Below are 13,410 nucleotides of genomic sequence, written 5' to 3'. Positions count from 1 at the left end.
CTGCTGCTGCTGCTGCTGCTGTTGCTGCTCCTTCTCTTCATATTTCGTTTCTCTTCATGGCGTTTGTTACGTGCTCACCGACCGACGGAATCGAGAAAAAAAAATAAAAATATTTGGGCACCTCTCCGGAAAAGAAATTCTATAGGCGTAAATAAATCAAATTTTATATATTATAACTTAAAAAAAAAATTAAAAATAATAAAACGGTGAAAGAATGAAATCGAAAAAAATGTTTCACATTGTCTACTACAAACAAATTTTTATAATATAACTAGATAGGTATATATTCTTTGATGCATTGTGTATAATACGTATGTACAGCTAGATAATCATTGGAGGGGGGACCCACCTTATTGTGTTCGGTTCTACAGTTAACGGGCGCGGGTTGAATGAACTCGGGGACGCGGCTGTCGTTTTTGTCTACATTTCCGCGCCCTGGTCAATCAGTCGATCCATTTTCTTTCCTTTTTCTTTCCTTTTCCTTTAACGAAATTGCTTTCGTCGTCGGACTGACGAGCGAAATCCTCCCCATATCCTTGGTCAGCGCAAAACAAAACAAACCCTAAACAATTTTAAAAAACAATTGACAAATAATGTTCAGCCAAACTCAAAGAAAAAACAAACAAACCAAAAGAAAATGGCAGGATGAAAAAGAAGAATTGCGGCTTGTTATGTTAGATGGGCGTGTTGAGGGAGGGGGGAATTTAAACACACACGTATACACTATACACTCATCCCGCCGATATTATTTCTCCGGGTTCACATCATAAGAGTCAAAGCGCGGTAACAACCCGAAATGACTTTTTTACCTTTGGTCGAGGTAGGGGGAGAATATAGGGGTGGACTTGGGTGGTGTGTATATATCCAAGAGGTCAATCGCCCAAGTTTGTCTCTCTCAACAGCAGGTGTGATTATACTGGCTGACCAAGGGGACGAAGGTCAGTCCAAGTTGAAATAGAAGACGAAACAAATTAGTTGTATAGTTATCTTTACCCCACCAAACCATCCCAATTTGCTGGGGGATGTATCTGTTTACACAGATGAATCGATTCGACTCTATTATTTATATCCAAAAACGTTTGGTTGAATATATGAGCCTGTGTGAGTGTGAGTCTGTGGCAGCAGCATTAAAGCCAATCACATTTGAAAAATTAACATATGTGATATAAATCTAATGTATATGTATAAAATTTTGGAGCGAGAGTGAGAAGAGAGGGGATTTTTCGTGGGGGGGAAATCAGACGAGGGGAAGAAAAGTAAAAAAGAACAAGACCATGGAAAAAAGGAAAAAAAAAGAAAAAGAAAAGAAAAAAGGACTCGGTTGTGTCGGTCATTCACCTTATCCATGGGTTCTGAAATACTCCAACGTATAGGTAGGTATATATATATTATATGTAACCGTTGTGCTGCTGCTGCTGCTGCTGTGCACGGGGAAAATTGTGTGAGGACTCCCGGATAACAATGTCAGGTATTTTCTCCACGTTTTTTTTTTTTTTTCTCTTCTCTATCTCCTTCTTCCTTATTTCTTTTTTCTTCTTCTTCTTTTTTTTCCCCTGGCCGTTCAAGTGTTTTTTGATTCGTCTATAATGGAAATGGTGGAAAAAAGAAGATGGGGTGGCCAGAGATTTGCATTTTTCTCTTGTCTATAGTTCATTTTTCTTTTTGTTCTGTCGGATTGTGAAGAGACCCCCACCGCCCAACTGCTGGAAAGTGAAAACTAGACGACGGAGCACACAGACACGAGCAAACGGCTATAAAAGAGAAAGAGACAATAACTTGAGGGTGGGTGGTAATTCTTCTTCTTCTTCTTCTTCAAAAAAGAAGAAGAACTATATAGTCGTCTACCCTATATAAATATGTATATTTCTAGGTGAAACAGACTAAACCCATACAAGCTGAGAGAGGGCAAAAAAAGGGGGGCGACCAGCACACAGCAGACCGACAGGGGGGGAGGTAGAAAAGGAGGATTGAGGGGGAGTACTACAAGAGTCCACTCTCTTTGATGACACTTTTTACTTCTATATGGACATGCTGTTGCTTCCGGGGTAGGATAGACTTGGAAGATGGGCTGTACACAGCACACACATGGTGGTAAATGTAAACCAGACTATATAGACAACACCGTCAAATATGAAATGGGTGGGAGTTCAAGAGACACACCAAGGAAGGAGGTGGACGAAAATAAAAAATGCCAACGGAGAAAAGAAGAGGGACGAAGAAGAGGCGGCCCAATCGGATTGGATTGTCTCCTCTGCTCCGTTTCACTTTCATTTCCTCGAGTGAACTGATTTGCTCTCTCTTTAATATAGGCGCACTGCTTTCTCGGCATTAGAGGCCCTTTCCTTTCACCTCCAACTCAAAGAAGCTCAAAAATATGAAAGAAAAAAAACCTTTTTTAAATTTTTTTTTCGTCGTCTGGTGACCGGAGAAGAAGAAAAGAGACAACCCACCTACAAGTCTTTTGTGTAGCGCTATACATATCGTGGTGGCGGATAGCCCATGAGAATATCAATACATGGAGAAAAGACACTTTCATTTCATGTCGACCCAAAGTATTTACGTGTATCTAAAGCGGGGGTGAAAGGGAATGAAATAGGAGCGGGCCAATCCAACAGCCTAGAATGTAGCCACTTTGCAGCTTGGCGGTGAAAGAAAAAAGAAGAAGACGACAAAAATCCAACAAAGACTTTTTCTTCGCTACATTTCTTTTGGCCCCCAAAAAACATCAAAAGAAATGAAATCCCTCCGGTAGAAAAAAAAGAGAGAAAAAATTGAGCGTTCAATCAATTCTCATTGTAAAATATGATATAGCTATGTTCGATTTATTGTATATGCTGTACAATGGGATTTAGATGGATATCCTAAGTCCCCAAGCGTTGATGACCCTCCACGGACCCGGGTCAAACCTTTATTCATTTCCTTTTCCGGGGTCTTGGAAATCCGGAAAAAAAGAGTAGGATATAACTGGAGTAGACCCATAGAATTGAACCGGCGAATAGAGTTGAATAGTTTGACACGAAGCTGACTCAATGCCTATCAATAATTCTTGATTACACACAAGTCAGGAGGTGGGACTGTCAATATACATAAGGCGCGGAAGGAATCGCGATTAGCTTTTTCTTTAAAAAAAAATAGAAAATTAATAATAAAATAACTCGAGTGTAGAGAAAGAATACACCACAAAAATATTAAGGACGGAAAAAAAAAAGAAATATACAAGAAGAAAAAAAAGCAAGGTACGTCCTAGTTCGCTGGAGGCGTTCGCACGTGGGGGTCACAGTCGGTCATTGCCACAATTTTTACCTTTTCCTTTTATTTTATTTATTTTTTCTTTCTTTCTTCTTCCTGTAGCAGCGACGCGGATACCCTCCTGGTTTTCTCGGGGTTCTATTTCTCCCTCTTCTTTTTCTTCTTATTATTCGACAGCATATATAATACTATAAAAGGGCAAGAATATAATAAGTCTAGAGGGGGGAATGTAATACACTGTTGTATAAGACTGTGACTATACAAGACCCGCCGTCCGTCCGTCCATTCGTTCGTCATTATCTTTTATTTTATCTTTTATTTTATATTTTCTCCTGGCCGGTTTGATTCTATTTCGAGTTAAGTCACTTTTGAGGTTTACCCCGTCCGTTTTGTTGTCTTCTACTCCCACCGACTGATCGATCGAATTCCTTCACGTACATATAGTAAATAATAATCACGGAAATGAATTTCAGACTCCAACGCCACATTATCTTCACACTGTATGCAGAGGGCCCCTCCATTGGCTGGCGCCGATTGCCATCGTCCGTAACATCCAGGGAGGACCTCTGCTGCGAGGAATTTCTTTGCCAAAAATAAATAACAAAAAAATAAAAAGGGGGGAACTTTCTTATCTTTTTTAGCCTCTCTCAGCCGATATGGCTTACGTGCATTACAAGTTTTATTATATATACGTTTGTGTGCTGTGTGTGTGTGGGACCGCCCGTTGCGTGGAGCGACGATTTGTATCCGCATTGGATGATGGCCCACGACCCCCTCAATGCGGAGGTCTTCGACCCCTCGGCAGGAGAAAGTGTCACTCGGCTCTTTCCTCATTCAACGTAATTTAACAACAAGAAGAAAAAGAAAACTTGTTACGCGTTCGACCAAGGAAACTTGTGACACTCGTCCTTCATTCACGACGTTTTTTTTTGTTTTTTTTTCGCGTCTACAATTTTAGCACCGCGCAATAATAGTAAAAAAGCAACGAAAAAGAAATTAGAAATCCACCCGGGGAAATGTCTACCATAAAGACTATATAGAACTTGTTACAGTTTCCCTAAATGGTAACGTAGTCGTATATTTATACGTCCCACACGTCTACATACTATATCCTTAAAAAGAAGCAGGCCAAAAAATAATCCTAGAATGTCAAACTTTCTTTTAATTGCGACACACAGAGCGCGCAACCGGTGGTCGCGTGAGTGTCGAAACAGTTGGTGGTGGCCTTTTATAAATTCTACTATAGTCCGTACTTAGGTATATCAGGCGTGACTCATTTCCAGATCGCATTGATGGTTGCAAGCGGAGTTATAGTGCCGATAATATTCAGCGGAAAATTATTTGTAGGAGCTATGCCAACCTACTGGCACAGATCGGGAAATTGCGAAAAAACTTTCGCGATAGGCCAGGGGGCAGAATGACGAGATCCCGCGCGATGACGTCGGTTTTTGTTCCCCACTTTTGCATCGCGGGGAAGAATGGTCTATTATATTGGCACACAGTATGCCGTGGCTACATCTGCGTCTCTCCTGACCTCGATAGCGACCAACTCGACACATACGAAATGCGTCCGAAAAAAAGTTTTTTCCCAATTTCATTTTGACGTCCAAAAAACAAAAAATGACGAGCGGGTTTTTTTCTAGCGCGAGCCGCCCAGCACGCGGAAATGTCACCTTTTTATGTACCTGTAAATGCTGTGTACCCACTGGTAATACTGTAAATACAACAACATATTATAAACATGCGACATTTCAAACCAAAAAAAGAAAAAAACAAAAAACCAACAATTTTATTTCTTTCCTTTTATTAATTTTTTTGTTTCTTTCGTGTGCGGCTTCGGGACTCCGGGTGGCCGCCGATGGTTTTTCTTGGTCGTGCGCTTCCAGGAGAAAAGAGCAGCTCACAGCATTGCGGTCGGCACGGAAAAAAAAGCGACTCAAAAGAAATGCGAGTCTCGAGAGTCGTCGAGAGAGAAGAAGAAGAAGAAGAGAAGGAAAAAGAAACGGGGTAATAGCAATAATGGGCAAATAAAGAATCAAAAGGAAAGAGAAGAGAGAGAAAGAAGAAAAAGGAGGAATATCAAATAATAAAAAAAACAGCACAAAAGGCAGAAGGCAGAGCGAAAATTGCATCACGACTGTGACCTACAGAGAACAAGCGCAACGTCCCGGGATAGCCGCGAGCACATCGCGCGGCGAACGAACGAACGTAACCGACTGAAACAGCAAAAAAAAAGGAAAAAAATATATAAAAATAAAAACAAGTGCCCTGATGCACGCAACAACCTGCCGGCTTTTTGGCTGTCTAGGCTGTTGGAAATTTTTGTTTTTTTCGTCTGTATATGTAAGCAGGAAAGAGCTAAGAAAAAGAAAAAGAAAAAGAAGAAAAAAAGCGGACGCCATTGACCTGAAGCGAGCGAACGAAGCGGCGGCTATATAGCAGAGCATCCACTTCCGCGTTATACTTTGGCACGTTATCGCTTCGCCTAGAGAACATTCATTCAACTCTTTTTTTCTTCTTCATACTTCTTTCCAGCGCCGACTTTAATTCTATTTTCCCTTTTTTTATGAAAACATATTTTCCAGATCGCGGATGCTCACTCCTGTACCTCAAAAGAAATTCATCGAATTCGTCAGTTCATTCTGGACGAGTTGAAATTGAATGAGAAAGATCCAACGGTATCCAATAAACAGAAATGGATCAAAAGTGTTTGATAAATTATACATTTCCAGACGAATGACGATGGAACAAAATGGAGTGAACGAAAAAATAGGCAGAGCTCTATTGAAGCTTCTGCTGCCTGTTTAAGCTTGATTTTGTCGGGATTTTGTGCCCGAGTGTATGTATATTATAGCTATAGGAGATATATCTGATAGCTGAGTAGTATGACGGTGCCCAAAAACTCGTCGGGCATTGCCCCAGTGAACCCGCCCGAGAACCCGGAGAGTTTTTGGTGCCGCCAACAGGGAGAAGAAGAAGAAGAAGGAGAAGAGAAAGACGAGTCCCACACCATTGAGTGAGTGAGCGAATGGTGGAGAAAAGAAGGAATAAGGAAGAGAAAATATCAAAAAAAGAATAGATTCTTTCGGAAAAAAAAAGAAGAAGTTGTGGGGGGCGATGGGTATTCGGTGCTGGTCGTGTGGAGAAAAGGGAGAAAGAAGAGGAATGAATCAAAAAGGAGAAGGAAAACCCAAAGTGGAAGACAAATCAAAGAAGAAGAAGAGATAGAACAGCGACATTATAAGAGCCTTAGATTCTTATTCTACATTCGTTTGTCATAATATTCTTTATCTGCAGTGCATCTGCTGTGAAGCCTGTGATGTCACGAATGACGTCCATCGCGGGTCTCCTCTCTCTATATCACTCTTTGCCGGTAATTCCCGTTCAAAATGGGGGGGGGGGGGGAAGAGTTCAATACACCTGAATCGATGCAGCCAGCAGCAAGACAATCACGAGAAGACCTGTCGATGCTCGAGAGCTGTCACAAAATGGTCGTTCGTGATCTTATATTTTCTACGGACGATTTTCACGCTCAATTTATTTCAGTTACTCTCGATTGTTTCTCCCGATAAAAAGACAAAAGCCACGACTTTCCGCTGAGCTGTCGCCCGATGTTTAGAGTCAACAAAATAAAGGGACGCCGGGCAAGAAACTAAAAAAAAAAACTAAAACTAAAACGAGTCCTCATTTATTCGTTTGTCTATTCTTTTTTTCCATAAAAAGTTTGGGTTATTATTAGCCAAAGGGAATATCGATGCGAAGACAGGCTATACATGTCCAATGGCTTGGGGTTCTCGTGTATATATTTTGCTGGATGCGCAGCAAAGGCGGACGATGCCATGTTATTAGCGCTAGCTAGCCGGTCGTTTGTTACACGGGAGCAAAGCCAGAATATATGTAGAGAATCAAGTTCGCTGCCCCGGCTCGTCGTCGCTCCTATACGCTGCGCACACACCGGTTCTCGGCCAGCAACAGTCTGTCTGTCTGTCTGCTGATGGCCAGCATCAGCAAATCGACACAAGGAGAGAAGCCACCAGCTTTACAGAGGATGAGCAACCAACCAACCTGATGGTGTCTTGGCCAATCTTGCTCGTAGGCTTTGTCTTATAATAAAATAAAGAAGAAGAAGAAGAAGCTATATTTCTCGTTTCTTAGCTGGAGAACATGGCGGAGAGATCATCTGCTGTCGGTTGGGGTCCATCAACGTCCGTCCAAGAAAAGCCATTATACTAAACGTAGACTTATTTAGGTGTAATGAAATAAAGTGCGTCATTATATGCCGTAGATGTCGAACGGAGAGGAAACCGGCTGGGATGATGATGATGCGCATCGCCAAAAAGTTTGTTAAGGTGAGAGCGAGCGAACGCATCGGTCAGCATCAAATTGAGTTGCGGCAACAGGTTGGGCCAAGAGCTCGTTGACCGTGACATTCTTGGCTGCATAAATCATCGATATCATTCAATTCGGGCACCGTATCAACAATGTCCACTACAACTAGACATTTGGCAGCTTAAAAAGTCTTCGGTTGTACTTCATTTTTAGATGCGCCAAAATTGAAATCCATCCGACATCTAGGATAATAACATTCGGCTGTATGCGCTACTTATTTTTCTGCTAGGTTATTATTATTATTAGTCTTATTATTACATCCGCGTACTCGATTACCTTTGATGATGCAGGACATTGGGGGGGGGGGCATCTGTGTGCGTGTCGAGCAACGGTAGAAGATATTAACCAACCCCGTCCGAGCGGGTCTCTCACTGTCTATTACAAGGTGGAATACAAGATGGATAGACAACCTCTCTCTTGTCTTTTCGTTCTTATGTTCGAAGTACAGTAAATTTAATTTGGTTCGAAAATAGATGAGACTCATCGTAGAGCAGCCGAGAGCAGCGCTCGACTGTCCGGACCGACCGATAACGGGATCGCGTTCCTCTGCGCCGTGAACTGAAACTCCAATGGAAACTCCTTGGTTCTCCGCTGGTGTTATTTCCTTTTTCCTTTTTTTTTTTTTTTTTCATTTGTTTGTTTTTTCTCACTTCTTTTATTACAGTCAACGGTCCGGTGTCTTTTCTTAACCAGAAATGTAATCATTTCCGTTTGGCTGTGACGATCTTTTAATTGAAATTTTTGTAATTGCAAACATTCCATCAAGTACTCGACTATAGTTTCTCTTCCTATAAAGTACGAAAAAAAATGTCGTGATGCTGTTCAACAGGCGAAAAAAAATGTTGTCTGATGAGCCGATTGAGGACGACGGCCGACCAGAGGGAAATGAAAAAAAAAAAAAAAAGAAATATAGTAGGAAAAAAAAGGCGGTTGAACGCGTGAGCAACCGTCTTTCTGCTGGCGGTGCAAGTCCATAAGAGAAATATCTATAACAGCTGCCTTTTTTTAAATTTTATTTTATTTTATTTTTCCTTCTGGGTTACTGCCGGCCTGTGTCCGACAATGAATGATGACGTACGTATACGTATCGCGGCCACACTCAACATCGGTGACGTCACGTGGCCGAGCGGCGTGACTCGAACGCCTTGGCCCCCAACGCCCGTCTCATCATCACCACTTCCAGCAGCAGTGGGGGTGTGCAAGCGACAGAGCGAGCCCAGCTATTCCAGCTCTATACAAAAACATTCACATAGGACAGCAGCAGCAGCAGTAGAGAAATAAAGACAAATGTCTAGTTCCTCCCTCTGTGGAGTGGTTAGCTCCGCCCAGCTGGTCTTTAAGCCCCGCCCTCACCTGCCCCAACTCATCCGCACTCGGGCTCTGACGGATCTGTGTGTGTGAGCCCAAGCAGTCGACATCCTTACGGCAGCAGCAGCTATATACCTGGCTGCGCTGGTGGCTGCAGCAGGACATTCAGCCACTCGGCTCCGTACCAGACGCACCTACCAAAACCTCCATTTTTCCCTTTTTTTTCTCTCTCCTTCTTCGGTTCGGTAGTGGCAGTCCGGCCATCCGTTTCCCCTCCTTTTTCTCTCCAAACACGGCCATCAGTTGAATTTGCTATCCCCCCCCCTCCCCACTCCCGTTCACTTCTTGTCATTTCATTTCCATTTCCGACCGGAATTCCTCGTTTTTCTTCTTCTTTTGAAAGGAAAGGCCATCGACTCGATCCGAATTGATTGAAATCCAATTTCTCAGGATGTCTCCGAAACTAGATCCCACCGGCCTTTACTAACGAGCCACATCTCTCGTCCCGCCAATTTTTTCAAAAAAAGAAAAAGAGAGCTACTTCCTTTTTTGGACTTGCAATCCATTCCCTCCTCTACACACAAACACAAACACACAAACAGAATTACACGATGGCGAATACAATGGTCCAGCAATCCAGCAATGTCCCACTCGACCCAACCGGCCTCTACTAATCCGTGTCGCACTCGAAGAGCTGAGAAGATCGAGAGAATGCGGAACGCTTCCGTCGTGCGGAAGCCATCCGTCCGAAGCAGCCGGCGGATCAGGCTGCTGCTGCCATCATCATCGCTGCTGGCCGTCGTCTTGTTGGGAACCTTTCTTGGACTGTGCTGCGATGTGACGGTGCTGGCTGCTGCTGCTGCTGGCGACGGTTACTCGATTCCGGCTGACGCCATCCGAATCGAAGCGGAGGAGCTGACGGCCGCCCAGCTGACTCGACATCTGGCTGGATTGATCGGAAACGACAGCAGCGCCAACCGTTTGGACGGGCGCCCAGCCATTGACGAGCGAGTCAATGGCAAGGACTCGAAAGACTTGGAGGAACGTGGTGAACTTGAAGAACAAGAAGAACGAGTCGGCAACCAGCGTGAAGCAGCAGACGACGACGACGGCGACGACGGCCGTCATCATCTTCCCACGGCTCTGGCCCGGCTCAATGCTCTTCTACGGGCGGCCGAGGAGCGCAAGGAAAAACTCGAGTCAAATGCCGCCGTGTCTCGTCTACTCTCCATCAACCGCGGAGGATTCTTCCGTGGATGTAAGTCTCATTTCTTTTTCTTGATTTTGAAAAATTTCTTTGGTGTCTATCGTTTGGGATTCGCATAAAGTAGACCGTGGCTGAATAGTTTGACCATTTCCGCACGCAAAATAGTCGCCAATTATTTCGTAGGAAATTTATTTCGGCATTTGTTATTCAATTTTTGTTTTGATATCTCACGTCCTTAAATTCCTATTGTGGTCAAACGCCAACGCACAAGTAATAAAAAGGAAAAGAAATCATTTGTCATCATCAAATTGCTTGACCGCGATCGAAAATTGAAACGGCCAAAGTGAAAGGCATCCGGTCTGTAGTTGCGCAGAGTTTCAACTTTCACGTTCGCCCTTTTAGTTTATACTACCTACCTCGTCGTCGAGTATAGGCCACTTGTTTTTATTTTAATTATCTTTTTGGTAAAAATAATTCTCTCTTTTTTTTCCTGGACCTGTTGATCCTATGCATAAATTTAAAAATTGAGCCGTCATGACTTTGATTATTTTCTGGTTGTCATTGATCGTTGAAATTCTCGGATCTGGGCTGCGGCCGCACAGTGCCAATTCTGATGTCATCATTCGTGACCTACTTATGAAACAAGAAATGGTAAAACGGTGTCGGCAGCACATATAATCACTGCTGCGGTCCGTAACAGACAGCGAGCAAACAAACAAGAATTTAGAACTAAAAAAAACAAGTAAAGTTTTCCACACAAGAAACGGCAATGGGAAATGCCAGCAGTCGAGAGTTGTTTGTATATTGTTGAGGTCGTTGAATTGTTTTCTTCAGTCACTCCGCCGTCGAATTATTAGAGATATAAAAACCCATTTCACTGGAAATCTCATTCCCAGACGTTGTGTTGTTGTTGCGCTCCAATTTCTTATATTTCCATATCGCCGGAATTTCGATTACGTCCAATCATTGTGTGCGATCTCTCTCCTGTTACACTCGTATTCGTTTAAAACTCTTTTTAATTTTGTTTTTCAATCTCCATATACGCCGGCATTGCGGAGAGACAGGAACAGCGGAGCAACAGGGTTAAATTGGAAAGAAACAAAACAAAACCAAACAAAAACCAAACAATTGACCGAATCAAACCGGTCCGCTTTTCTTTTCCCTTTAAGTGTTTCGAAAAAAATAATGCGAAGGTTTGGGCGTTGTCAATGACAGCACGCAATCGACTTCGAGATATTCGGTTGATAATATACAACCTATACGCACACACAGGAGAGAGATATGAGTACAAATAGAAATCGATCATTTACATAGACGACTGTGTCTTCCAGGTATTATTCCCGTGCCCTGTTACAGAATAGATATTAGGCCTATACGAACAAGTCGCGTTATGCAAATCGCCATCATTGGGTATACGTGCGATGGATTAGATATTATGCAGCCATTAGGAAATAAGTCCTTGCCACTTGGCAAATTCCTAGAATGTTTACGTTTATATCTAATTCGCTTCTTTTTTTCTTTTGCTTGCCCCCATGGTGTGCAGTGCTGGTCGTGTGGGTGCCGGTCAGCTTCCTGTTGCCCACGCTCGCCCATCGTCCTCCGACTTACTACCGAGGTCGGGCCAGTCGCGAAAGGCACCACCCAGCATTGGAAAGGGACGACAACAACATCATCGACGTTCATGACGGGTCATCCGCCAGCAGCAGACCCGCCAAATCCGCCGGCCGCTACAACCCTCAGTCGTCCGACTACAAGTTCGAGTCGCACTATGGGCCGCTGCTGTCGCGGCTGGAGGCTTACTTCACTCTCATGAAGATCGACAACCTCGACTGCCGCTGGAAGCTCACCTGCTACGCCAGCCAGCAGCCGGATGCCTATCAGCCGCTGTCCAATTTGTTGCGGCGCCTTTTCGAGCGGAGCAGCAAACCGGAAGCGGCCAAAGCCAAGCAAGACTATCATCCGGCGCTCAAGAGATTCTTCACCTACGTCTGGGCCGACAAGAAGGGCTCGCGCTTCAAATCGGCCCAGCAGTGCGACGCCGAGTACAAACTCTGCCCGGCTCCCGTCCACCGACTCATCCGGATGGACATGATTCGCTTCTGGCAGAAATTGTCGAAACGCTTCGCCATTCAGCTGCAGGACGAGTGATGAGGACGGCGACCAGCAATTTGTTTTTTCCATCCCACCAGCCCATTCACCGCATCAACAGTTCAACACATATCCACGCCGCCTTAATTTTCTTTTCCCATCCATTTTCTCCCATTTCTATTCGTAACGCCTTCTTGAGATTACTTTTGATAATTTTATTTAGCGATTTAATGGCTTCTAAACGTGATAATACTAGGTGAGGACGATTTATTTTGGGCAGGAGAATTTTTTTTTTGTTTGGAAAGTAGTAGATATTTTTTTTTAAATTATTATTATTTTTCTTAAGAAGTGGGAAAGATAGCGACATCTAGCGAATACGGATGTCGTCGTACATGTGAATAGAATCTATTTCCGGGAGTGGTCGAAAGCATCCGCAAAGGATTGCTCCCTCCCAAAAATAATTATAAATCGAGCGAAAGAAATAAAGAGAAAAAGAAAAAAAATAAGGGGAAGAAAAATAGGAAAACGCTAAAAAATTAATAAAAGAAAATATTGATTCAAATAATAATTAAAAAAAAAACACATTAAAAAAACGAAAAAAAAAATCAAGCACAAAGACAGAGAGAAATTATTATTTTTCTATTTATATTTAAATTTAAATGAAGATCAGGGTTAGTAATTTGACGATTGCGTCCATGCCAAGATTCCTAAAAAAAAAATGCATGTATAAATTGTAGCGCTCTCATTTATTCACCAGCCGCATTTCTGACTGAAGCAGCATGGAGATTATATAACGTTGTACGAAAGAGACGACTAAAATAAAAAAAAAAAACAGCCACAAGAGACGTATACCCATGTATCATGTAGCCCTGAAACCTGTTGGGTAACAGCAAAAACAAAAAATATATGCAAATCGATATCGCGATACACAAATCTGACTCTGATGTTATTTCATTATTTTTCTTTAAATTCCAATGAATTGGTGCCAATTCCGGATGCCACCACCCCTTTTTAGAAAAAGTCACGCTTGGATAGACCCCCCCCCCCCCCCAAAAAAAAAAAAAAAGATTGACGTTTATTCTCACGATTGGTAACCCCCGTCCCTCCAAAAAATAAAATAAAACTCGAATAAAAAGAAAGTCAAATCTAAATTCACGAAAGCCCTTGAA

The 13,410-nt window shown here is 42.9% G+C and overlaps 1 protein-coding gene across 1 annotated transcript; it reads left to right on the top strand.

Moving 5' to 3' along the window:
- The first annotated feature begins 8,908 nt into the window (after nucleotides 1–8,908).
- Nucleotides 8,909–13,174, top strand: LOC124206016. Its single transcript, XM_046603622.1, has 2 exons — nucleotides 8,909–10,204; nucleotides 11,697–13,174. The coding sequence occupies exons 1-2, from the start codon at nucleotides 9,589–9,591 to the stop codon at nucleotides 12,299–12,301; spliced, it is 1,221 nt and encodes a 406-aa protein (XP_046459578.1). The 5' UTR covers nucleotides 8,909–9,588; the 3' UTR covers nucleotides 12,302–13,174.
- The last annotated feature ends 236 nt before the right edge of the window (nucleotides 13,175–13,410 follow it).

This window comes from Daphnia pulex, chromosome 10 (assembly GCF_021134715.1).
Source record: "Daphnia pulex isolate KAP4 chromosome 10, ASM2113471v1".
NCBI lineage: Eukaryota > Metazoa > Arthropoda > Branchiopoda > Diplostraca > Daphniidae > Daphnia > Daphnia pulex.
This window is presented reverse-complemented; position numbering and strand designations above follow the sequence as displayed.